At 38.1% G+C, this 26,559-nt stretch overlaps 2 protein-coding genes across 2 annotated transcripts; both read right to left on the bottom strand.

Moving 5' to 3' along the window:
- Positions 1 to 2,389: 2,389 nt before the first annotated feature.
- On the bottom strand, positions 2,390 to 6,609 carry LOC127800647 (AP2-like ethylene-responsive transcription factor ANT). The gene is made up of 10 exons (XM_052335377.1): positions 6,054 to 6,609; positions 5,604 to 5,970; positions 4,882 to 5,506; positions 4,507 to 4,589; positions 4,319 to 4,327; positions 4,135 to 4,223; positions 3,968 to 4,041; positions 3,818 to 3,868; positions 3,649 to 3,725; positions 2,390 to 3,335 (listed from the first exon to the last, which is right to left on the bottom strand). The coding sequence occupies exons 2-10, from the start codon at positions 5,911 to 5,913 to the stop codon at positions 2,743 to 2,745; spliced, it is 1,911 nt and encodes a 636-aa protein (XP_052191337.1). The 5' UTR covers positions 5,914 to 5,970; positions 6,054 to 6,609; the 3' UTR covers positions 2,390 to 2,742.
- A 6,623-nt stretch (positions 6,610 to 13,232) lies between these two features.
- On the bottom strand, positions 13,233 to 26,069 carry LOC127800795 (uncharacterized). The gene is made up of 5 exons (XM_052335611.1): positions 25,654 to 26,069; positions 25,386 to 25,513; positions 25,180 to 25,292; positions 14,168 to 14,353; positions 13,233 to 13,731 (listed from the first exon to the last, which is right to left on the bottom strand). Exons 1-5 carry the CDS (start codon positions 26,010 to 26,012, stop codon positions 13,702 to 13,704), a joined length of 816 nt encoding a protein of 271 aa, XP_052191571.1. The 5' UTR covers positions 26,013 to 26,069; the 3' UTR covers positions 13,233 to 13,701.
- Positions 26,070 to 26,559: the final 490 nt, after the last annotated feature.

Here is a 26,559-nt window from a genome sequence, read left to right as displayed (position 1 = left end):
GTTTCCACTTTGGATTAACCAGTACTGTTGCTCTCCACCAGGTGCTTAATATTGGAAAATGATAAATGATGGTATTAATACTACAGAATTTTGGAGTATAATTTACATGTTATATGATGCCATAGTGATAGGTCTTTAATTATGCGTTGTTTTAATTAATGACCTCCTTTTCTCAGCAATTATCCTCAACCCTTATGTCACATTATTATTAATTGTATAGTACTTAAGGACATATGATAACTACTACAACTATGCTACTTATTGTACTGGAATAAATAATAATAGTAATAATAATAATAATAATAATTAGAGCGTGAAACCTAAGCTTTCGGTTATTTGATGTAGTTCTCCCTTTTCTGAAACCTTTGGGTACAAATTATTTAGAGATTTTCTAGATTATGTCTTTTAATTATTGTAACTCTAGTCTTCTAATCATTTAGTAACTTACCATTCCTGCTACACATTGTGCGATACTAACATCTTCTGAAGAAAATAAATTACATCCTTTATTTTCTTTTTTGAATATATATATATATATACACATATAATTACGCTGATGAATTATATTATATTATTTTATATAAATTCTTTAATTAAACCCCGTTATTGGTAGTGAACTGTTGTCCTAAACAAATGTTATTTGGCATATATAGCCAAGCTGGAAACAACACCGGTGTATGTAATGATGCCCATTGACTAAAAACTCAAAAAGATGGAGGATTTCCCATCAGCTTAATCACAACTTTCTGTCATGATTTGCAGTATTTTTCCACCAAATAAGCAATCTTTTTGACCATTAAATCCAGCCACTGTGGCCTTTTTAACCATGATATAATGGCTGCCGTTGGGGTGTTCCCCCTTATATGTGTTTTGTTTCCTCATTGTCCAATCACTTGAAGGGCCATTCCCTTTTTTGTGCGCAGCATCTCCACCCAACCTCACCACTGCTGCAGACTGATAAGCTTCCCCTAACAAATCTATCTATGATTGCCATCGCCAATAATACATTAATCTCTCTTGTCCTAAATCAATCAAGTTATTGGTATTATGTATTATGTTGTATGAAAATCTTATACCAATTGTCTATTAATATCTATATATAATGAGGAAGATTAACCTCTCATCTTATAATTTGTCAAGTTTGAATAGTTCTGCATTTTTTTTTTCTTGTATTATACTTAAAAGTTATCACAAAAAATACTCTCTAATAAATTTTACAGATAACATTTATTAAATTCTTTAATAGAGATAATTTTATAATTGATAACCAATAAAAAATATTCATTGAAAAAACTCGAACATTGAAGCTTTTTCTCGTAATATAATTTTTTGAAATAAATAATAATAATAAGGACCGACCTAGGGAAATTTCATTAAATTAAACTGTTGCCAAAACAAGGGTGAGGCTGAAATTTTATTTACATGGATGAGCCCATCGACCCTTTTATCAGTGTCCTTTTATGAGGTACCCGATGCTAGGCGAGTACGCATGTGAATTACTGTGTCTAATAAGATGATGATAATTCTGGAACAGAACGAGCAATTGGAGCCAAATGGTACCAGTTTAGGCGGCTAATTAACATAGACTTTTTTGACAAATCCTATGAGAAACGTAGGTCTAATTCACCTTTATTTGGTACATCTCTTCCAGCTTTTCCGGCACGATTTTGTCATTGTCTCCAAGCTTGCCATAATATTCAAGATTGCAATCAAGCTGGAGCATGCATGTCCGAGAATTCAAGATTTGCTATTGAGCTCCCACGTGTGAAGAAGAGAACACAAACGTACGTGTGAGCTCTCTCTCTCTCTCTCTCTCTCTCTCTCTCTCTCTCTCGCCCGCTCTCAAATCTCAATCAATGGCAATTGATTAATTAGTCCACACCGAGACATGGAATTGCTTTTAGGGCCAGGATTACAACTGGAGAGTTTAAAAGAAAGCTAAAGGGATTTTAAGCCAGAAAGGGCTCACAAAGAAGGGGCAAGCAAAGCGATAACTACTCATGACCCATTTAGTCCAAAAGCAAACCAAATAAAGTCATCAATGGCGAAGAATCTCTCCACCTCTCCTTCCTTTTTGAATAAGGCGAGGGAATGTTTCTTGCCTTTGGGTAAAGCTCAGAAGAGAAAAAGAAGAGATTGCAATGATGGTGTAATGCAGATTGAGGAGCAGATTGGGGCAGGAGATGAGGTGGAACGGTCAAACAAACAAGCCCTTTTGCATATTGGGAAACAATGAGCTGGTTTTTGTACTTGCCAGTGGCCCCGAAAGACAAGTAAAAAGCACATTCAAATTCAATTATGCAGATCAATGCCTCAAAAAAAAAAAAAAAAAATACCAACTTCCCAATATATGATGTTTAAAAGTATAAATTGTATGTGGGCAGAAATATCAGTTTCGCATTTACTTAATCATTATAATAATCCCCTCATAAGCTATAATTCCCTCCATTAGTTTGGAAAAACCTTCATCCCAAGATGAGCGAAAAGGGTTCAGTTAGAAAAACCAAAAAAAGGATTCCCAACACTTGGGTTACAGCCAGGAGAAGGGTCCCCACCCTTGTCTTTCATTTCAACACTAATTTCATCCACTAACGACATGAAAGAGAGAAGGAAAAAAAAAAAAAAAAGCAGAGACAAGGTAAAATCTTACTACTATAGCTACCTTTTCCCCACCCCAACATCAATTTTCTTTCCTTTTTTGTTCATGCAAAACTTTACATGTAACCAAGATAGAGCAAGCTTCTATGGATCACTCCAAGCAGCAAAATCAGACAAGTGAGCCATGGAGATGGGAGCAGCTGCCCTCAGCTGGGCTGATGGGATCCACGAACTCACAGGCTTGGCAAAGAGCATCGATGGGGCAGCAGCCTTGTCCGGGCTGCCTTCCCTCGAGCTGCTCAAGCTGGTGACAAGCGAGGAAGGATTGGAGAAGTGAGCCCCCAGCTTGGCCGAGTCATCAATGATCCCTTGGCTCGGGTTCACTGGATCGATCCCAATCAAATCTTGCAGTACTGTTGTGAAGGAGGAGCTGCGGTAATTCCCAATGCAGAGCTGTTTCTCATTAAGAGACACCACTTTCCAATCTGAACCAGTTCCATTGTTGTTCTCTGGCTGGAGGGACGGCTCATTGTTCTGAGAAGATGGGCCATATTCAACGGGCTTGGTGATTTGTTCTGTCGATGTGCTCCGCTTGGCCAGCTCCCTGGCCAGAAGGGTATTGCTGGCTATGATCCTCTCGACATTGTATCGTGATATGTCAAAGTTGGTGACAGCATTCACACCCCGGAACTTGATTGCAGCAATGTCATAAGCTTCAGCCGCTTCCTCCTGAGTGCCTGATATTTGAGTTAAAATTTAGAACCCTAATTCAACACTTAGAAAAATTCTATTATTTGTATATCTTTAACATCTGATCAGAAATAAACAGCCTTAACAAAAGTTATATATAGAACTCCTGACAGTCATGCAGCTATAGTACAAAGTAGATGATCAGCAGCCTTATGAAAGCATCAGTAGTGGCTCAATAAAGAATAAAGAGGAAGCATGGGAGCAGAGAGAATGGCATTCAAATTGAATCCTCTATAAAGTTTTTTACTTTTTATTTTTTTGGAAACAATTTCAAAGCTTTGATCACGTCATTTGACTTACTGAATGTCCCAAGATAAAGATCTTTGTTGCCCGCAACTCTGCCTATCCGAGCTTGCCATCTCCCATGCTGATGATGCCTGTAAAACATATAAAAAAACTCAAAATTTCATGTGGATTGAAAATTTTTCGTCTTAGAAATTAAATGTTGTTTAATTCAAATTTTAAAAACCTTGTCACTCCTCTGTACATGGATGCCCCCCTTGAGAACCCACTACTTTTCCTGCCAAGAAGAATCAATCAATATATTAGAAATCACCCTTCTCTTTTTTGTTTAAAATCAACAATGTAAGAATCTACTCAAGCTATAATAATAGTTCACCTTCTCAAGTGAGCAACATATTCTTGCCGGGTCATGTTCTTCATTTCCTCGAGTTCTTGTTGGTAATTCTCCAGCTGCCAGAAGTGATCACCACTTCAGTTTTATGCTAGATCATAGAAAATGAACAACAAATTAATCGATTCATCTGGTACCAAACTGAATCATACCGGGAAGTTAATATGGGTTGCGGGTCCCCAGTACTTAAGAGCTGCAAGATCATAAGCTCGAGCTGCTTTTTCTTCCATATCATAGCCCCCTGAAGTCCATATATACAACAGTTAAATGAAAATGAAGAGTATTTTAGAAGATTTAGCCACAAAATCCTCATTATTGTTGAAGAAACAGGCTTACCAAGATAAACTGAAATTTTTGGCCATTATGGTGAGGAAAGAATCGCCAATAAGGATGAAGAAGACGAACAAGAATAAACAGAAAGGGTCAGATCATGAACCACAAAGTGGCCAAAACACAGCAGTCAAAGGCAATACAGCCAAAAACTAGTAGAGTAAAAGTTTTTTTGTTTTTGAGACTAGACTAACCTTGCCTTCCTTTCCTTGTCTGTCCTTCCTTCTTGCAACTATTGTCCCACAAATGGGCTTCATATCTACCAGTCCATCTATGTCTGATGAAGGAATAATGGTAAAAGGGTTATCAAATAATGAGAACCCACATGAAAGATTAAAAAAAAAAAAAAACATTTAACAATGCAAAGAACAGAACTCATTTACTGCCGACCCCCATGTTAGATATAGAGGGAGGGCCGTGTTAAATAACCAATAGGTAGAATAAAAGTCGTTAGATCAAATAAACAAACCCCACTAGTAGAATAAAAACTTGGTTGTTGTTGCAATGAAAACTAGAGAGAACAACTTCAAAACAAGTAAATAAACTTAAACTCGGAGGCATAAACCGACCTTGTAACCCCTCTATACTGAGAAGTTCTCTGCCCAAATGTGTCAATGGACTTCCTATGAACAGGCTGCTTCTGAGCAACTTTTGCAGAGGCTCTCTTCTTAGTTTCAATGGCCATGGATTCAACTCCAGTGGGTGAGATTTGCCTCGAGGCTGTGACGCAACTAGACTGAGAACCAGGGCTCATGGACAAGGTAAGAGACTGTAAATCCCCACAGCTTACTGCACCAGCCGCCCCAGAACAAGCAGCTTCTCCATCAAGCAGCTGTTGCTCCAAATGGTGCTCTGAGTAGTGGCCAGAAACCCAGTTTTTAAGGCCTGGAATTTCCTCTCCAGCCATTCCAGAAATTTGGGTTTCACAATCTGGAATCTGGGTCTCCTTTGCTTCTTCCTCTAATGGTGGCTGATACATTCCATTACAAGAGAGTCCAGAAAAGAATGGCTCTTGATGAAGAAGCTCTAAAGAGTGATGGTGCCTGCTGGTTTCTTGCTCAGCATTTTGGTGGTAGTAGATGCTGTCTAGGCTGAGAGCCATTGCTTCTCTTTCGTGGCTGCCATATTGATGGGCTGCCATTGTTGTACCACCCAGAAAGTCCTCCAGTTTAGGGGAAGAACACGGCACCATCCCTTCACGAAAACGATGAATAAAAGAAAGTAGGCTTTTTGAACAAGAATTGCTCAAGAGAGGCAAAGAAAAGAGAGAGGAAATGGAAGAGCAACAAACCTTCTGTTTGTGATCTCGTTAGGGCTTCCATGATACAGAGAGAACCATCTGATTTGAGTGGCATCATAGACAAGGATGAGTGGAAGCCGCCATTGTCATCAACTCCATAGCAGATTGTGGAGCTATTGAGGTGGGAAGGCGAAAGATAGAAGCTGGTTGGAGGTTGATGATGGTTGAACTGGTGATGATGATGATGATGCTGAGGATCTGAAGAAGCTGCAACCTCCATTTTCATGTAGGGAGAAAGAGAAAAACCCAACCAGTTATTATTACTACTGCCCCCATTGTTGTTCTCGTTCATGGACTTCATCTTCTTCGCTTCTCTCTCTTTCTCTTCCTCTCTCTCTTCCTTTTTTTTAGAAGTTCCCTGTGTTTCAAAGCATGTAATTCAATGATTGGGGAGCAAATAAACTAATCATTTTAAAAATCTCTTGGTCTCAACCCACTCACCTGAAAACCTTGTGGGTTTTTGTAGTCTAGCAGCAGCAGTACTCATGGAAGAGTATTTTCTCACAGCTGAACTCTCTCCTCTTCGCTTCAATCTAAGAACATCCCCACAGAACCTCTCCCTCTCTCTCTCTCTTCCCCCAAGAGAACAAAACTGGTCCCTTTAAACTAAACAAAAAGAATGAATTCCATCAAAGCAATGCTGGGTAACAAGCTAGCAAACTCGTATTCCATAGGGATCTGTGTATTAGTATAGTATATTGAGAAAGACCACTTCTCTTTTGCTTTTCTACTCTCTACTCTCCTCTCGCTTCCCTCCCATTTTCTATTCTTTTCTTAAACCCTACTAAGACCCAGCATGTAAATTCACCCAAAATACTCAAAACCATCCATAAATAAAACTCCCAAATGAGATAATGCCCAGAAATTATTACGCAGTAAATCTCTCTCTCTCTCTCTCTCTCTCTATCTCTGCGCTAAATCTCCATATATATTCAAGAGTCACCTCAAGATCAATCTAGTGGGCAAGAAATGGCCAACGGGGATAGAGAGGGTGGTCAGAGAAAAAATAGCCAAGACAAGTTTTGCTTTAATTTTTACAGTTCAGAGAGAGAGAGGCTTTGGATAGATTTGACAGGCAGGGCTCTGCCCATCCAGTCACTTCTATGGTACAGCGTTCTGTACCCGGCCCACACTGTGCAACTCTTAAAAACTAAAGTTTTTTGCTTTCAACCTAATATCCTATGCCATTCTCCACATCCCATTGGTTCCAACTTTCAATTCAAAACCAAGCTCGAGTGAGAACAAAATACTTTCACAAACCAACAGTCACCACAGATAAATTGGTGACAGCTCCTTCCCCACCGTAGATTTCGTCTCTCTGTGCGGGAAAAGCCAATTTTAATTATTTATATTATCTATGTAAAATTTTTATTCATCTATTATTACCCATCAATTGATTTTTATATTTGATGGAGAGAGAGAGAAGGGCCTGTACTATTCCACATAAAAGAAGAGCTAAGTGCTCAGCCAAAATAGAAAATAAAATGAAGTTAAGGACATTAATTAAGCAAAGGAAAATAGCATAAATAAAGTAGAATAGAAGCAGTACTTTTGAATAAAAAAGTGGTTTTTATAGATATTTATATCTCTATTTATATATATATATGCACTGCATATCTCTGCATATTCCATTCTTTTTCTTTTTTTTTTAACTCAATGAGTGGAGCCAAAGTATATGCCGTTACTTGTTAGCCAGTTGCTGGTCGTTGGTGAATTACTCAATAATATTTAAAAATTAGTGATTATGAATTTGATAGATAAATATAATAACAACTTCCACCTCTAAGAATTAATTTAATAATTAAAAATCATAATATTAATATAAAAATACAAAAAGTTATATAGGCCTTTTCTTATAATTAGGGTTTAAAATTTCCAAAATCAAATTTTTATGTATTTAAATATCTGGTATATAACCCAATAAATTTATAGAATACTTACTTAAAAAAATAATAATACAAAGAAATGATAATATAGCTCTCGTTTCCAAAGAGCGGGGCACTCATCAAGGAGATCCCAGTTCACAAGTGCCACCCTAATCCTCAGGAGTTGTAGAAAAGTTTTTAATTAAAATCCTGTTTAGTGATAATTATAAATGTATTAGTTAAAATGGTAAATATTTTAGTTTAAAATAGAATGACAACAAAAAAATGAACTGTATAACCAGCTAATTAATAAAGTGAACCCCGACGACTATATATATATGTATTTGTTTCTGACATTACCAACACTAAAACTGTATTAATCAAATAAATTCTTAATTCCCCAAACTTACTTTTTTTTTGGCTTGAATTAAATTGTAATTTATTTTGTATATAGGAAGTGAGAATCGTATTATTTATTTAGTATTAATAATGATACAGCAAACTCCACTGATGCTCGACCTCCCGATGCTATATAGCAGAGAAAACCCACCGAAAACAAACCTCACTGACTAGGAGAATTATTAAATCATTTGAGCAAGAGTCAGTCGAACTTGACAGAAGCTGTATCTGTTTGTCTTAAAAAAATAATCTCATCACTTTTAAAAAATGTACCTTCACATTTATCATCTTCCATAGTTTCCAGTTTTCAAAGGACTTAATTTAAAAGTAACAAAAAATATTTTTAAATGTTTTATGTTTTAAGAATTACGCATAATAAAAAATTAAATGGAGGCTATAATTAAGTGAATCATTATTTATCGCATTTAATAGAGGACAAGATTAATGAAACGTATTTAATATCGGCCATACTCTCTACAATTAGGGGTTCCATTATTTCAGGCCAATTTCCCAAGTGTTTATGTATGTTAAAACCAAAGTACTTCATTAGTACTTGTGTGGACCTTTTACATTTTTTAAATATGATTTGGTTTGTAAACTTCATTTAAAAAGAAGGGTTTTAGTTTCTCACATTGAAAAAAACGAAATTGAATCATAAACATTATAATATATATATATATATTTATATGTGAATGAAATATTACATATACAATTATCTTTTTTATTTTTTTTATAAGCATAATTTTTTATAAATTTGTTTATGTTCGTTTTAGGTCTATGTGACAAAACATTTATACCGCATTTGTCTTTACTTAACTCTTCAATGATGTTAAATATATATATTTTTTTACATTGTTATTTATTTGTGTGGATTGAATTGAAAATTTAAAAATTTTATGCGACCAATATATGTTGTTCAATTTGCGGTTTAAACCAAACCAAAATATGTTTTAACAAAAAAAATCAAACTATAGTTAACTCGCCCACTAAAAATAATTTAAATTCACATTCAAAATTTTTTAAAGGAGACTGTCCAGACTGTATTAGTATGTGGCTTGTAACGCCACCCAGCCAAAAATGCTTATTTTATGTCAGTTTGCTAAGCAAGGTATATATACATCTATAGTATATAGTATAGTCAACACCTGCTTCCAGACAGAAAGTGGGGAGTGGGTCTGTGTTTTGGTTGTGAAATTTCCAGATATGATAAGCAAAGGGGCCCCCCCTCCCTGCAAATTTATTATACTATTGCCCCCCTTCTATCTTAATTATTAACACCTTTAATATTATTTAATAACTCATCCAATGTAATCCCCTATAGTTAACGCACAGCCTTTCTAAATAGTAAATTCAAATGTGAGTGAATTTTTTTAATATAAGGGTATAAAGGAATTTTAAGGTTATTTTGTGGGATTTATTTTACGGTAACCCATCAAGTTTCTGAACGCATTATTCTTATTCTTACTATCTCGTTTGGAGTCATTCTCAATATCATCCATCTAAACCTATATATATTAATTATGATGATATGTATGTATTCAAAAAATCAAGGCAAAACCCTCGTATAGTTAGTTAATTTAATGAATTAAAGCAAAACATAAACAGATCCATTAACCTTATTAGTGTAAAAGTACTTGTTGAAAGACTAAAACGGGTTACGTGTTTCTTGTCTTTTTCTATTAATTAAGTAAAATTTTGCCTAAATGTGTGGTTAATTTGGTTTGATCTCCGATATATATATATATATATGCATGTATATACGTGTTCAGTGGGGTCTCAGTTGCACTAAGGGCCAATAATTAATCTCTTGGGGAAACTTTTCGGGTGCATAATTTCAATTAATATGATGGGCTATCTCTTGGTTGCATGCACGATATGCGTGAAGGCATTAATGGAGACAGATTTTCAAATGGAAATGATTTGGTTTGTTGAACCCTTCTCCAAAGGAAAGACTAAAGAAGAAGATGGAAGAAGAGACCACCTGATGAGTTTGGGAGGGAAAGGAAAAGAGACCCAAGTACTTAGCCAAAGCCAAAGCTCAAAGCCAAAGCCAAAACCAAAGCAGAGAAAGAGATTGTATTCTTACATATTGGGATTGGGATTGTTTTGATTATATGGCAATGATGAGTCAATCCACCAACTCACTGCTGCCTACAAATAATGCATGGCCAAAGCCATCATCGATCCGCTTCCCCATTCTTTTTCACTTTTCACAGCCCTTTTCAGCTTAATTGGGATTTTGATAGATTAAAGTATTTCTCACTTTTCCAAAGGGTTTATTGGTTAATCATCAGTTATAAGAAACAGTTTTATAAAATAATACGTTTAAAATACTCAAATCAACTTAAATCTTCTCTTACTATTCGCTTCCTATTAAATTTATTATTTCTCTTCATTAAAATTTGGACTCACTTCTACTCTCATAACAAAATAGTCAACACACTTCTTTAAAGTATTAGAAAAATTACGCGTTCAGAAAATTAACTGTGAAAAATAATTTTTAGTTTATGAGTTTCAAATATCATTTTAGAGTTGCTAGCAATATTTTTAGCAGTAAAAAAATAAAAGACAAGGATAAACACTCCAGCTAAGCCTTTCTTAAGTCAAACACTATATAAGTAGATTTTTTATAAGATGATAATAAGTTTAGTATAAATTCAGACGAGTTTTAAGTAGATGGAGGAGGAAGATGATACATGCCTGCTCCTAAATAAAGGGGAATAAGTGCAATTTTCTGAAAGTTTAAATGCTAGTTACCTGTTGCCAATAAAATATCACAGCACATGTAAACTAGTTGCCAATAAAATATCACAGCACATGTAAACTACACCACTTAAATGTATGAGTACTAGGATTCAAGGAATAAGCATTATTTCAAGTTAAAGCAAATGAATATCTTCAAAAAAAAAAAAAAAAAACCAAAAACAATAAAAGAAGAAGCCAGACAGAAGAAACAGGGACCCTTGGCTCAGTAATATTGAATAGAGAGCAGAAGCAACATTTAAAGGCGTTGATACCATCCCAGGCAACTGCAGGAGGATGGTAGAATTTGTACCCAAAATTCAAAGTTTGTATGTTCTGCTTTTATTGCTATGCTTTTACTATAAGCTACCATCTTTCATCAATGGTGTCAACCAACCATGCCAGTGTTTCCATTCTTCCAAACCCATTTTGCTTCTTGTCTGAACTTGCCAAACACGGCCTTATTATTATTATTATTATTTTGACATTCAATTTAGCCAAAATACAGGGTCCTTTAGCTTATGGGTTGGGTTGTTTGTGCTAAACAATTAAATTTTATGGGAAGATATATATCATATACACGATGGGTAATGAAAGACAGTTGTGGGATGTTCCTGAATAGAATAGGCCCTGCCTTCTTGTTCTTCTTCTTCTTCAACTGTCCAATCACAGTATTTATAAGCCTCAGAGAGAGAAACAATGGAGGTTCACGTGAGAAGTGAGAAAAGCAAGCACCAAATCTAGGAAAGATCCCACCAACAAAGTAAAATGAAACGATATTAATAATATGCCAATAAATTAATAGGGAGAGAGGAAAACCGGTGAATTGCCATTTAGATTGTAAATGGGTAACATGAAATTTAAAGGATGTTCACATATTAGTTCGAGTCAGTTTTAGTTTTAGGATGAGAGCTAAAAGGATTACGAGGTACACAATGCCTTACAACTTAATTTGAAAATGTAAAGATCATTTAAGAAACTAATTAAAATCTTATTGAGAACACGTTCATCGTTTTGATCAGAAGGGGGCTGCACAGAGGTGAGAATGACAAGAGCTCCTCAAAAGGGCTCTCTCTCTTCTGCCCACCTATTTGCTTCTCTCGGCTGCTTTTCCCTCTGTTTTCCTCTCTGTACCATTTCAGCAAAATATAAATGACAATTGTACAGTTTTTTTTTTTTTTTAGATTGTTTTACTTTTACATGAAGAATTTATCACTTCTGGCGTAATATTTTGTTGTTACTGAAGAAAAAAGTTGTGTGGTCACAATCACCATAGATTCCCTTGCTCTCTAACACCTCTCTTGTCATGTGACGAGAGAGTCCAGTGGCCTCCTCCCCTCTTTAACATGAAGGGAGTAATAACCTAAGAAAGGTACCTAAAAATCAAAGATAAATGAACAAAACACTCCACCATAGATACTATACTAAATAGTTGAATCATAATAAATTAAGATTCTTATTAATAAATTTGTAAGTTCAATTTTATGTAAGATAATTTTTACTTATAATTTATTTTATCTGTCAAAATTAATAAAATAAATAAAAAAAATCACGCAAAAGTGATAATCCCCAAAAACAAAACGAACCCTTATACTCAAACTAAAGCATTTCAAAATGCTTTCTCTTTAGAGGGTTGATATGAGCTTTCTTTCAATGTTAATAATTCCTCTCCTTTTGCTTTCACCAAGCCATATTCAAGTGGATAAGAGCCTAAAATGGGTCCTTTCTGGAAGGGTATGGTTGGGCTTTTCAGAGCAAACATGTCTTGGACTTGCCAGAGATGTATCTACTCAAAAGAAACAACTCAAACCTTCTTCAAATGGCAACTTCCCACGTCTTTGCTCTATGAGGCCAACCATTTCTGAACTGGGTCTTTGCCCTCTTTACTCTTTCCCAGGTTAAAAATATTCAGATTTTTCTCAAATCATTGTAATTAGAAATTATTTTCAGGTTTGTGTAACACTAAAAGAACATAATAGAAAATCATTCATGTGAAATTGGGTCATGCCAACCCCAATCCAATCCAGTCCATGGAACCGTGTTGTGTAAAAGTTGGTTGTTCCATTTGTGAAAATGGGAAAAGACAAGAATATCGAACAAAATAATATTTAGTTTTTGACTTTTGTGAGGATAATGATGCGATGAGACGGTAATGCAAATGTCAAACTTGGATTTGATCATTCTGATCTCTGGATCTCCACAAGAAAACATAACAGTGATTTCTTGGCTGACAAGATCTCACCTTTTGACGGCTAAAGATTAGTAACCAACGTAAATTCTTAAATGTTGTAGGCCGACCTAAGGCCAACTTCAGGACTAGGGGAAGGGGCTATGACATGCTATTATATGGATAAAGATCTGTTTGGCTGCCAGGAGAATGCTTTCTTGTGATAGAGCCTGGATTTTCCTGCAAAATTTTGGGTTTAGCTGTCTCTAGCTTGTGCTTATGGCCATCCTGAATGCCCACTTTTTATGGGGTTGCAATGAACTGTGACTGTTGCCAAAAGCATTTGTAACTTTTGCATTGAAAGAGTGGCGATGCTAATTCAGTGATTTGACAGAAGATTCAATTGATTTGATAACGGGGCTGTTCCAGTTTCTTCACAAAGTAATATACTAGTTCAATCTTTTGACTTTTTTGCTGTACATAGAAGACATTTTTTACATCAAATTTAAAGCCAGCCCTTGCCTGTCTTCACATTATCACACATATTAGAACACAATTTTCCCCGTACATATTCTCCATTTTCTCAGTTAAGGTCATCAATTACAGGGAGGAAAATAACACTCATTTTCCCTCAAACATGAACATATAATTTCTAATACAACGGGCTTCAATTGTTTGTTGCAGTCGAGGAAATTAGAAGCAATATGAACACCAAAGAAGATTTCAAATGAGTTGCTCCACTTGGATCAGTAAAAACTATACAACGTAAGAATGCAGGTTCCTCTTGCAATGCTTACATTGGTCGCTGCTCGATACAACTCGAGTATTGGGCATTGAAAATTATGAACTTGGAAAAACAAAATGTTGGAGACAGGATAAGGAAATCAAGGTTACAAGAAAAGGAGAAGAATTTCCATCACCACCTTCGAACTAACGATGTGAGCAGCTGCACCAAGTAAAGATTGAAAATGTATTAGGAACAATTAACTAAAGATATTAGGAGACCAAGATAATATAATGTTTCCATGGCGTCTAATGCTCCATTGAGGGTCGTGATAGGAAAAAAAGAGAATGTCAAATTTATGAACTAGTTGCTAGAATGCTTATCAGAAGACAGTTTGCCTTCATGCACACTTGACTTCTTACTAACCAATAGAAGATATATCCTCACAAGTCTACATGCATTGATATGAAGTTGCTCCGGCACAATTCAGATAACACGGGGTTTAGAGAACCATTTAGGTCATGCCCCGTACCCTGAGCTAATGAACTTTTAGTACAACATTCTGTATATTTACAAAGATATGCTCACATCACGGCAATGTGAAAAGCCAAAACCTATTATAAATTTCAATGACTGGCGGAGCAGGAAATTGCCATACCTCAAAGAGTTCAAATGGGTTGCCCTGCCTATACGTGTCATTCTTGTTCTTGTTATCATCGAGGAAGGTGCCGAACAATAACGCTCTCCATCCAACAAGTAATAAAGCAGTACTTCCCAAGGTTACTAGAATAAAATTGGGCGGTGGAATATGACCTATTGTTGCTGCCCTTATAATAATTGCTATCTGCAAAAACAAGGGAATATAAAAAAGCAGGATAAATTAGTGATTACAACTGTGATGAGAGTTAGGACCGAATTTTAAGATGGACTAAAACACGTTCAAATACTTCTCACACGCACAAACAGCAATAATCTGAAATCATGCTAGAAGCAATAACTTTTTATTTTCCACCTGAGTTTCCATTTTTATCTTCAATGTGCATTTTAGTATTAGTGTAAACCCAATGGGAGCAAGCATCCTGGGTTCCTCATGACAAAAAAGAAAAGAAAATAAATGAATGTATATATACACACAACATTGTCCAGTAGCATATAAGAAGAGATAATTCTAATTAACACATGTTAATGCCTGAAGCAGCCCTCAGAACAAAAGTGGTCGAGAAGTTAAATTATTTATATTCTTGATGGATGTGTTTTCTCATAGTAGTATCGAAGCAAGAACTTCAACGAAATTTTCTTGTTTGAAAAAAGGGCACTGACACAATCACTGGTAGAGCAGGAAAAGTTGCTCACATGGAACCTCAGATGAAACTGAAGAGTATGTGCACTGAAACAACTAGCACATGGACAAGTGTTGGCAGAGCAAGATATGGGAAAGAAACTAGGAGCATCCTTGCTGTTGTTATCCAGCTGTGCCTCCCTTATTATCATCGTTATGAATCCATTCCTGCTCCATACTGGACACATTCCAGTATGTTTGCGGCTAAATTCTGTCCCAGTTTCTATACCAGAGATACTGGCCAGTGCCCACAAATAAGCAGCCTGTACTCAAATTTCAAAAATCAAAAACTCACGCCCAGTTTCAGATCCAGTCACTTGCTCTGCTTCTGTCTCTCACTCTAGCTGTCACACTCTTGAGTCACATGCTGTCTCATCTCAGTCACTCCCTCACGTCTCTCCAACACCTTCAATCTGGTTAGTTATGCAGTTTTTTTTAAATGTCACTCACTGTCTCCACAGACATTGCAGTCTCATGCTCAACCAAAGACCAGTATAGTCTCTTTCTTGCATTCTCTCTCTTGTTTGACCATAGAAGTGAATCACTTGTTTCATTCGTTCTCTGTTAGAAGTGATTTACTTCTCTGCAATTACAGAGAATTCACTTCAATTCTCTGTACTTAATAGTCAACCAGCCCTCCCTCCTTTTTTTATTTTTGTATTCAGAGCAAGCTTTGGAAGCAATGCTAAGATTTTTCCTTTACAACTAGAAGTACAGATTTGAGTTGTGGAAATAGGATAGAAAAGCAAGGGGAAGACTACGAATAATATAACCCTTGCACAGTGAAGAGCTTTGTGCATTAGGGACACACTTTTGTTCTGTTTATTCTCTATTAGAAGTGACAAGTAAATCACTTGTTTTGTTTATTGGAAGTGTCATTATACAGAACTCACATCAGTTCTCTGTAACTCGCAGCTCTGTAATTACAGAAAATTTGTTTTAGGGAAATGATAGTTTGTATGGTTTTACAATGTCATTTTCTATTAAAAAATGTATTTCATACATTTTCTTATATAATATTTACCAAAATGATACCCCACTACCATCTGGTATCAATGTTATATCATACCAATGATAAATCCGGTACTGTATCCATAACTATGCTTTAGACCCTTGGTTCTAGATGCCAACAGATCAACTATCTTATATGTGCAAACTGCCTCAAAGTAAAAAGGCATCAGCTCCAAGAGATGGAAGATTGTAGTTGGGCCCAATTGTGCAGGCCCCATAGTGGTGCGTGGAGGGTACTAATTTGCCATCTCTAGTGAGGGCAAAGGTCTCCACAAGAAAGGGCAATAACATTGGCAAAACCTACAACTCTTACCACTATTCTATGAGTCCCTAGCGTAACAAGAGCAATGTCTCTGTGTCTGGGTCTTGCCACTACCAAGGTTCCATGGAGAACATTCTCCTGCATACTAGACGCTGGGGAATTATCATGAGGTATATTTAGCAGAAGGGAGAGGCCCGCAACCAGGCTAGGAGGGGAGGAGGGGGAGTTGAGCACATAGCTGATCCTTAATTAGATTTGCTCTAGCAAACATTTGCCCCATAGAGACCTGATTGCAAGAGTGGAGGGTGATTCCATTGGATGAAGGCAACCTACCCGCAAAAGGGCTACATGCTCAAGAGAAGGTTCCCCTAGCTGGCTAAGGCATGCCCAAAGTGTGATATAATGACAAAGCTCAAGACACAGCCGGAATACAATGTTCCTTGACAAGTAATATTCTATTGATCTTTTTACCTCGAAAAAGAACATTCTATTGATCTACATGTCACCTTGCAAGACTATGAACTAGTATGGAGATTGGAGAAGCATTAGATTCGAGTTGTACTGGAAACTACCACCTGGCATCATTGTATATACACCTACAAGATGTATTGGCTACCTCTTATATAAAACAAAAACAATGTAGACATCCATAAATTGGTAGTATAATGAATCTCAATAAAGGCATGATAGGAGGCAAAATAAACCACCATATTTTAGTACAAGAGATCGACTATTTAAAACTAATCACATCCATCTAAAACTATCCTTTGAATGCAAATTCCATTGAAGCAAAAAACAACTCCAGAACTTCATACAAATAACTAAAGAAAAACTTCTCACTGGCCTAATATACCATAAATTATCTAATAGGACTCTTAAACTGAGCCAGATCACCATTTCTGCTTATTACCTAGTTAAAATTAAAAGTAAAAAAGATAAAAATTACAAAATAGAAGATGAAACTGAGGAAACAAGAGAAGACCACATGACTGACCACATTCTGTGCTGCAACAATGTTTGATTGGTCAAGAAATGCATCAAAGAAATAGCTGCCGCAGAAACAGGAGTATGCTACTTGATAAGTAGAAAGATCAGACCAAGATTAGAACAAGAAGGCCTTGGCAAAAGCATACAGAAAGTGAGGGAACCTTCAAGATTGGTCATCGAAAAAAAGATGCCATGCAAAATGCTGCTGATGTTTTTTGAGACAACAGAGTATTGAAGGGTTTACAGGTAACAATACCCCATTGATCTGAAAGATTTAACAGGTCCTTTGTCAGTTTCAAAAGTTACACATTGCAAACTCAATTCAAAGAGGCAAATATTACACAATGCTGTTGAAATCTGCTGAGATAGGCCATGAAAACCAATCTCTAGGGAGTGGCATTGAGGAGCATTAATGAGTTTTATGTCAGAGGATCAATTTTCATCTTTGCATGATTTTCTTTTCTGGCCTAGCATTTTCAGCAAAATAAAGAATGTGGGCCTGGACACCAAGAGAAAATATGAGAATCCAGATACGATCCATTTACAGGCCTAGTCCCAGGTATTATCTGGCACCCTTGTATAATGTGGATCTGGGGGCTCTAGATATGCTCATTGAGATGATTATATTATTGATGATGGATTATTGATGCAAGGGAATTACTGATTCACATTGATACATGGGAATATTTGGAAATGAAACAATTTCTGTTGTGTGAATATGAAATGGCAATATTTTGAATATGTTTTACTTATACATACGAATAAACTACCACTGAATTATGAGTCGTTACTCCATCTAATCATTTTAGCCTTTTTAGGTGCACCACATAAATCTTCGAGTTGGACTCTGATTGGGTGTCAATCATTACCCTTAGATTCATTTTCCTCTGTTTATTCCAGTTGATATGTAGCTTTATTGAGGATATTGGCATGTTGAAGATTGTTACGGTTTTTCTCTTAATGGGTTTTGAAGATTTTTTAATTGTAATATGTTCTGGATTTTAGGCTTCATGTTCTGTAAATCTCAGCTTGAGATCCACAGCCTATTGTACCACCCATGTGAAGAAAAGGAATGCAACAAATATAGGCAATCATCAAACAGTCAAAGATATCAATTAGGCCCGGAGGCAGGAGCTCACACGCAAGTTTTTGGCATTCATGTTAATGGTGTTCACTGAAGGTCTACCAGTGCCCTCTAGGTGTCACGGAAGGCTCCTGAGAACCTATGATTCAAGTAGCTAGAAGTCTTAGTTATTTTTTGCTTGCTAATGTAATTTCCCTATTGCTGTAATTTTGTTCTTTTTACTGCTGTAACTCCACTATTAATATTAGTTAGTTAAGCTGGAAGATTCTCCACGTGGAGGGGGAATAGAATAAGACAAAAGGGCGGTTATAACTACATGGAGAAGGGATCTATTGTGGTCACCCTCCACCTATCAGTGTATAAATATTCCTAGGCTCGCTAGGAAGAGTATCACTGAATTGAATATCAGAATCGTTTTCTTCCTCCTAATGCTCTAATCTCTTTCACTCTCTTCACTCTCGTTCTCTCCCTCCCTTTCTCTGTTCTGTTCTGTTCTGTTTCGGTAGAAGCCCTCTCCTAACCCACTCCAGGCTAGGAGTGTTCTAAATTCATGGATGCGCCATGACATTTTGGTATCAGAGCCACCTTTCCTCGATCGATTAAGGAAGAAGACGATGATGGCAGAAAGGACCCACATGAAGAATTTGGAATCCCAATTGCAACAGGCCAGCTCAGCCATGACCGATTATCAAAATCAGATCAACCAGCTGGAGTTAGGACCTTCTTGGAGCCATGAGGCAATCATGGCATTGGATTGCCGAGTGGAGAGCACCATGGATGGATTGGAGCAGAGGCTGGAAGGGTCCATCGCAAGGGTGCGAGATGAACTGGGTGCTCAAATGCAACAGTTTATGGTCATGTTTACTCACCAGAACCCGATAAGGTTGTCTCCTAATTTTCCACCCAGAGCATATAGAACCAATCCTACAGAGGACCAGGACTAACAGAGAACGAGGAACTTCAGAGATTGGGGTGGATCTGGAGGAGGAGTTGGCCGGGTTGATGGATAGGGTCGGGAAGGCCCTGTAAATTATCAGCACTCGTGGTTTTCGATGCCCCAAATGGAGATCCCCACCTTCGAGGGAGTAAATCCTCGATGGTGGCTGAGGAAATTTGAGAGGATATTTGAGTGGTATGGTGTTCCTAAGAGGCAGAGAGTACCGCTGGTTGCAGTTGCAGCCTATTTCAATGAGGTGGTTGACGCATGGTACCAAGGAAGCATTAGACAGGGGAGGATTTACACTTGGGAGGAATTCTCAAAAAGGTTGTGTGAAAGGTTTGGGGAAAGAAGTATGGTGGACATTATAGAGGAGTTTAACAAACTGAGGCAAATCGATAGCGTGGAGAGCTACCAAAAACATTTTGAGGAGTTGAGATCTCTCATAATCGAACATAATCCTCACCTATCAGAGACCTACTTAGTGTCGAGTTATCTAAGTGGCCTCAATGACAAGCTCAAACCAATGGTAAAGGTGTTGAGGCCTCAGTCAATGGAGCAAGCCTCAAAGAATGCTAGGCTGCAAGAGTTGGTGGTAGAGGCCTTAATGAGGAAGCAAAGGTAGCAAATGAAGGGAGCAGTAGTAGGGTCATCTAATGCTGCTGGAAGACACCCCAATAGGGATCTGATAAAAGGAAGTAGCGGGGTGAGAGGGGTGGTAGGCCCTAACCCAGCTCCTTTTGGAGGGCAACTGAGGGAACAGAGAAGACTAGTGGGACTATGCTTCCGGTGTGGAGAGAAGTACCATGTGGGACATCAGTGCAAGTGGCAGATTTTGATGCTAGAAGGGGATGAGGAGTCTGATCAAGGGGTAACAGAAGAAGAAGAGGAGGAAGGGGCCAAGGAGGACAATGGAGAAATATCAATCCATGCCCTGAAGAGGGTAACCAACAACAAAATAATAAAGGTAGAGGGGCAGATTAAAAAGGCCTAATGGTCTTAATTAACAGTGGGAGTACCCACAGTTTTTTAGATGAAGGCATGACCAAGAGATTGAGGTGTCAACTCACGGGTACACCACCCTTAGAGTGTGACTGTGGCCAATGGCCAACGGGTGATGAGTACTTCGGCCTGGAACGGGTTTTGCTAGGAGATACAAGGAGAAAAATTTGAAGCAAACCTAAGATTGTTACAACTGGGGGATGTGATGTCATATTGGGGGTGGATTGAATGAAAGGAGTACGCCCAATTAGCTTCAACTTTAACCAAATGGAGGTGTCATTTGAAAAGAAAGGCAGAAGGATGATATTGACAGGAGGTAAAGAGGCTAGAACATGCGAAATGATAACAGGAAGGAGGTTGCATAAGGTACTTAGGGGAAAATGGAGTCAGTTGGCCAATCTCTTCTCCATCATAGCAGCTAAGGAGCTCCCAGGAGGGCACGAAAGGGCCTACCTAACTGTTAGCTCAACTGGGGAACTCCCTGACCAGGTAAATCACTTAGATTGTATTAATGAATTGCTAGCATAATATGAGGACCTTTGCATGGAACCCAATTCCCTACCTCCCACTAGATCATTTAACCACACCATTCACCTAAAGCCAAATACCGAACCCATTAATGTGAGATCCTATCGATACCCTCCACTTCAAAAGAGTGAAATAGAGAAAATGGTTAGGGAAATGCTTCAACAGTCCATTATTAGACCCAGCCAAAGCCCCTTTGCTTCTCCTGCACTATTAGTCAAAAACAAATATGGTTCATGACGATTTTGTGTGGATTACTGTCAACTTAATGCCATGACCATCAAGGACAAATTCCCTATACCTTTGGTGGAAGATCTCTTAGATGAACTTCACCAAGCCCAAATCTTTTCAAAGCTTGATTTGCGTTCAAGGTATCATCAAATTAGGATGGGGTTGGAAGACATACATAAGACAGCCTTTAGAACCCACCACGGGCACTTTGAATTCTTGGTAATGCCATTTGGGCTTACCAATGCCCCAGCTACCTTCCAATCCCTAATGAACCAAATATTCAAACCCTACCTTCGAAAATTTATCCTTGTGTTCTTTGATAACATACTAGTCTACAACCCTTCTCTTAGCCAACACCTAATTCACCTTAAGACCACCTTAGACATCCTCAAATCTAACTAGCTTTTCATTAAGAAATCTAAGTGTGCATTTGGTCAAGGGCAAGTGGAGTATTTGGGGCACATTATATCCAAGGGAGGGGTTAGCACTGATCCAAAGAAAGTGGAGGCTATGGTGTCCTAGCCAAGGCCTAATTCAGTGAGATCTTTGAGGGGGTTCCTAGGACTGACCGGGTACTACCGTTGATTCGTAAGAAATTACAAAATCCTGAGCAAACCATTAACAGAATTATTGAAGAAGAGGAATTTTAGTTGGGGCCCTGAAGCTGAAAAGGCCTTTGAAAAGTTAAAGGAAGCAATGAGTGGAGTGCCGGTATTGGGGCTACCCGACTTTAGCAAGCCCTTTGTCCTAGAGACAGACGCATGTGGGAGTGGTGTAGGGGTAGTCTAGTTCAAGAAGGGAGGCCATTGGCATTCTTAAGCCAAGCCTTAGGCCCAAAACATTTGGGGCTTAGCATATATGAGAAGGAGTTTCTCCCAGTGTTGATGGTCGTAGACAAATGAAGACATTACTTGGAAGTGGGGAGGTTTATAATTAAAACGGACCACGAAAACTTGAAATTTCTATTACAGCAAAAACTACAAACACAGTTGCAAAGCATGTCCAAATTGATGGGTTTAGACTATTCGATACAATACAAGAAGGGAAAAGAAAATGTGGTTGCAGATGCACTTTCAAGGTGTCATGAGAAGGGAAGTGTGGCAGCCATAACTACTCTCATTCCCAAATAGTGCCAGCAGTTGATAGAAAGCTATGAAAGAGATGTTAAAGTGAAGGAATTATTGGAAAGGATGGCAGTGGGATCTGAAGGGTTTGAAGAGTACACACTGTTTGGATGGAATGTTGAGACATCAGGGCCGAATTTTAATTAGGGATAATGAAGACCTCAAAAGGAGGATCCTGCAATCACTGCACGAATCTCCCTTAGGGGAACACTCTAGGATCCAAAACACTTACCTATGGGTGATGCAGCTCTTTCATTGGCCAAGGTTGAAAGCGGAGGTAAGAAAATTTGAGTGGGGCTGTGATATTTGCAAGGGATGCAAAGCTGAAAATGTGGCCTACCCGGGACTTTTACAACCCCTGCCAATGCCCAAGCAAGCCTGGTCTAGTGTCTCTATGGATTTTGTCGAAGGGCCAACTAAGTCGGAAGGAAATGATAGTATAATGGCTGTGGTAGACCAATTCACAAAGTTTGCTCATTTTATAGGATTGGCCCATCCTTATACGACCCAAGAAGTGGCTAGAATCTTCATGGATCAAGTGGCAGTTCTGCATAGGGTTCCTAAGACAATTATCTCCAATTGTGACAAGGTTTTTATAAGCACTCTACGGAATGAGCTTATGAAGGCGTTGGGCACTAAGTTGAATATGCCTTCAGCCTATCATCCCCAAACAAATGAGAATACTGAGCAAGTAAACCAAAGCTTGGAAAATTATTTGAGATGCATTTGCATCTTACAGCCCAAGAGCTGGCATAGATGGCTATCCTTAGCCCAGTGGTGGTACAACTCCAACCACCACTCTTCCCTAAAAATGTCTCCCTTTGAGACTTTCTTCGGATACAAGCCTCCTCTATTACTGGCTATTGGGGAATATCCCACAGTAGCCTTGGTGGAAGAATACTTGTAGCAGAGAAGAGTGGTATTGCAACAGCTAAAACAAGAATTGGCTACAGCTCGAAATAGGATGAAGCAAGCTGCGGATAAGAAAAGAAATGACAGGGAATTTGAGGTAGGGGAGAAGGTATACTTGAGGTTGAGGAAACCCCACTTGAAGGCTATTACTCAAAGACCGGTTTCAAAGCTTGCTCCTAGGTATTTTGGTTCGTTTCCCATATTGGAGAGGGTGGGAAATGTGGCTTACCGTCTACAGCTTCCGAAGGGGACCCGAATCCACCCTGTTTTCCATGTATCCCTACTAAAGGAAACGGCAGGATATGAGCAAGTGAACCCAGCAATGTGCCAATGCCCACCATTCTTGAGGAGGAGGGTAGAATGGAAGAACCGAAAGCTATTTTGGATAGAAGGGTAGTTCACAACCAAGGGGTTCCACTCATCCAAGTGCTGGTTAAGTGGCAAGGTGGGGCAGCAGGGAGTGACACTTGGGAGTACCTGCCTAGTCTACTCAAACGATTCCCAAGAGCTACCAGCCTCCTCAGCATTTCTTGAGGGCAAGAAAGGTGTGAGGGCGGGGGAATTGTCATGAAAGGCCCCCTGAGAACCCATGATTCGAGTAGGTAGAAGTCTTAGTTATTTTTTGCTTGCTAATGTAATTTCCCTATTGTTGTAATTTTGTTCTTTTTACTGTTGTAACTCTACTATTAATATTAATTAGTTAAGCTAGAAGATTCCCCACGTGGAGGGGGAATAGAATAGGACAAAAGGGCGGTTATAACCGCATGGAGAAGGGATCTGTTGTGGTCACCCTCCACCTATCAGTGTATAAATATTCCTAGGCTCGCTGGAAGAGTATCACTAAATTGAATATCAGAATCGTTTTCTTCCTCCTAATGCTCTAATCTCTCTCTTTCTCTCTCACTCTCGTTCTCTCCCTCCCTTTCTCTGTTCTGTTCTGTTTTGGTAGAAGCCCTCTCCTAACCCACTCCAGGCTAGGAGTGTTCTAAATTCACAGACGTGCCGTGACACTAGGCTACCTCATGCAGGTTCATAACCACATATCCTCTAAAGGGTAATATCTCATTATCACTTTATTACTTTTTGTCCAATGAACCAGAACTAAGACCAGCAAGATTACATAACACACAACCTAAGGGAAAAATAATCCAAGTACCAGTGCCTCTTGTGAACCTGAACCCTTAAAATGTTATTACTCATTATTATATTCAAAGTTCAAACTCCTGTGTTCTGTCAACATCAGGGAGTTAAAATGATCATTAGGGCAACAATATTCATGTAAAATATGCATATGCAATAATATCAACAGAGCCACCAAAGTCCAGTGCTTCAATTATATTCATCTCTTGTACAACCCTTGCATCCATTTTCTCCCAGATATCACAATACAAATTTCATAATGTAAATGGAGATCCAAAAGCAAAAATCTACCCTGCAAAGTCTGATGCTAAACTTCAATTAAAACTTTGGCACCCTATTTAAAACAACTTTTTGCATCCACAAATGCCAATTGATAACCTTACCTAAATTGATTCTTATATAATATCAACCCAGAGATCCAAAAACAGATCAGAAATTTCTGACCAATAGTATGCTTGAAAAGCAATTCAACCCCTCAAAATGCCAGTACAAACAGCTCAAAAAATGCCTTCATCCAAGTTGAACATAATCACTGAATTATAGCTTTCCCTAGTAAATAACAAGCTCATTTTTACACAAAGTGACGACCTCAAAAATTAAGGGCCTGTTTAGTTGTATAAAACATTTTCTAATTTTTCAACTCAATTTTCTAATTATTTATGTTTTCTAAATTTTCTAACAATGAATGCTATTACTTTTTGAAACACAAAATGTTAAGAGTATGTTAGTTATAAAATTGGAGTTAAAAACAAAAAAATATTTTCAAAACTGAACAGACACCAAGTATTTTCAGTTCATAGTTGAACTCGAAGATATCAGGTTAGTGATTATCATAACCGTAGAATTAACTTGACAAGCCTCAACTCAACTCAACTATGCGCAAATAAACCTTTTTCCCATCTACTTGGGAACTCAAAAAACCTCTATTCCAATTAGTTGTGATTGGCCAGGTGAATCTATTTTCTTCCTGGGACTAAATTCCAAGTAACTGCTATTACATGATTGACACTTAACACGTCACAGCATTCAACACAATGGGCATTCTTCGACTTCCACTGAAGAGTTATCTAAGTAATGAAGATTAAAGAAATACTAGTAAAAATTCCATCAACTTACCGGGATACCCAGAGACCATGATTTGGCAGCAGCAATGACAGCTTTAGACCGGCCATTCATTCCTCGGCCGTCCTCCCCGTAACCCCCAAGGAAATAAGCACCCAAAAACCATCCTGCAAAGTCCAATAAACCCACACAATCGGATTTGTCAAAAAAAGAAAACAATTGACACTCTTTATCACACATTTAAGTAAAGAAACACGTACCGGCAATAAAAGGATCAGCTGTGCGCAGAGTTTCAGTGTCAAGAACAGAGAATCCATGGCTAAACCTCCCGATTGCAGAGAATAGAAGCAAAGCCAACACATCACCACCAGCAAGAAGAGCCACCCGACTGAAACACAGCGATAAATATATCCACTTAGAATACACACAGAATGTGCTTGTTGAAATGTCACAGAGAACCCCTTCCAATAACAAACAAATTCTCAGAAAACAGTGTTACAGAGTCTCCGGAAATGATCTTTTTAATACCCCCATTTGCTGATAAGCGAAGAAGAATTGGGTTTGTCGAACTGAATGACGCCCTCGAGAGGGACGCTCTCCTCCCCGACAAATGACACGGCGGTGTCGTCGGCAATATAAGGCCGCGGCGCCGGCGGGCTGGGCTTGGTGGCGGGGCCGCCGCCCCCCTCGGCGTTTGCGGCGGTGAGTAGACTAGGAAATCTGTTGGCTTTGGGGTCGCTTCTGGACAGAAACTTGGGGCGGATGTGGACGAAGAGAGAGGAGGAATGGGTGAATTGGGACGGAGAGGATAGGGAGCATCTGGAAGCGGATGTGGCTCCTCCGGCGCTCGGAGGCTGAGCTTGGCTGAGCATCATCATCACCGCCATCTGCAGTCTTCTTGCAATCTTCGCATAATAAGGCCTCGTTTTCACCTATTCCTTCCTTCGCCTTTCCGCCTCAAAATTTTGCTCATTCCAAAATTTAATTTCAAAGTAAATTACAGTTGGACGCCCAAAGTTTGACTTAATTACACATAATACCCTTTGCATTCTAAAACCTATAATAATAAAGGTTGTATCCCTATCCCATATCATAAATGTTATTTAGATAGGGAGGTTATTTATTTTTTTTGTAATATCTAGTACTAATGTATTATTATATATTTACTTGTATAGTGAATAAGTTTATATAAAATTATTTTTTATTAAAATTAAGTGTTACAATTAGCAAAACTGAACTGATCATATATCCCTCCCTTCACCAAAAACTGAAGTAAATAATAGAAGGTTTAAAGATAATCAATATATAATAATGATATCCCGCCCCTCGACGTTTGTCTAATAGAAAGGAATTCAAATGGAATTCAGCCCTAAATTTAATAATATTTATAAATCTAAGGACTAGGACTTCTTCTCCACATTAAGATTTATAGAC

This window comes from Diospyros lotus, chromosome 4, assembly GCF_014633365.1.
Source record: "Diospyros lotus cultivar Yz01 chromosome 4, ASM1463336v1, whole genome shotgun sequence".
In the NCBI taxonomy this organism is placed as follows: domain Eukaryota; kingdom Viridiplantae; phylum Streptophyta; class Magnoliopsida; order Ericales; family Ebenaceae; genus Diospyros; species Diospyros lotus.
This window is presented reverse-complemented; position numbering and strand designations above follow the sequence as displayed.

Coding starts and splice junctions, on each gene's coding strand:
- LOC127800647 (XM_052335377.1), bottom strand. CDS start 5,913: ATGAAGTCCATGAACGAGAACAACAATGGGGGCAGTAGTAATAATAAC. Junction 3,726..3,817: donor ATGTACAGAGGAGTGACAAG/GTTTTTAAAATT, acceptor TATGTTTTACAG/GCATCATCAGCATGGGAGAT. Junction 3,336..3,648: donor TCTTTATCTTGGGACATTCA/GTAAGTCAAATG, acceptor CTCAAATATCAG/GCACTCAGGAGGAAGCGGCT.
- LOC127800795 (XM_052335611.1), bottom strand. CDS start 26,012: ATGGCGGTGATGATGATGCTCAGCCAAGCTCAGCCTCCGAGCGCCGGA. Junction 25,514..25,653: donor TCGCTTATCAGCAAATGGGG/GTATTAAAAAGA, acceptor GCTGTGTTTCAG/TCGGGTGGCTCTTCTTGCTG. Junction 14,354..25,179: donor CATGGTCTCTGGGTATCCCG/GTAAGTTGATGG, acceptor TTGTTTTTGCAG/ATAGCAATTATTATAAGGGC.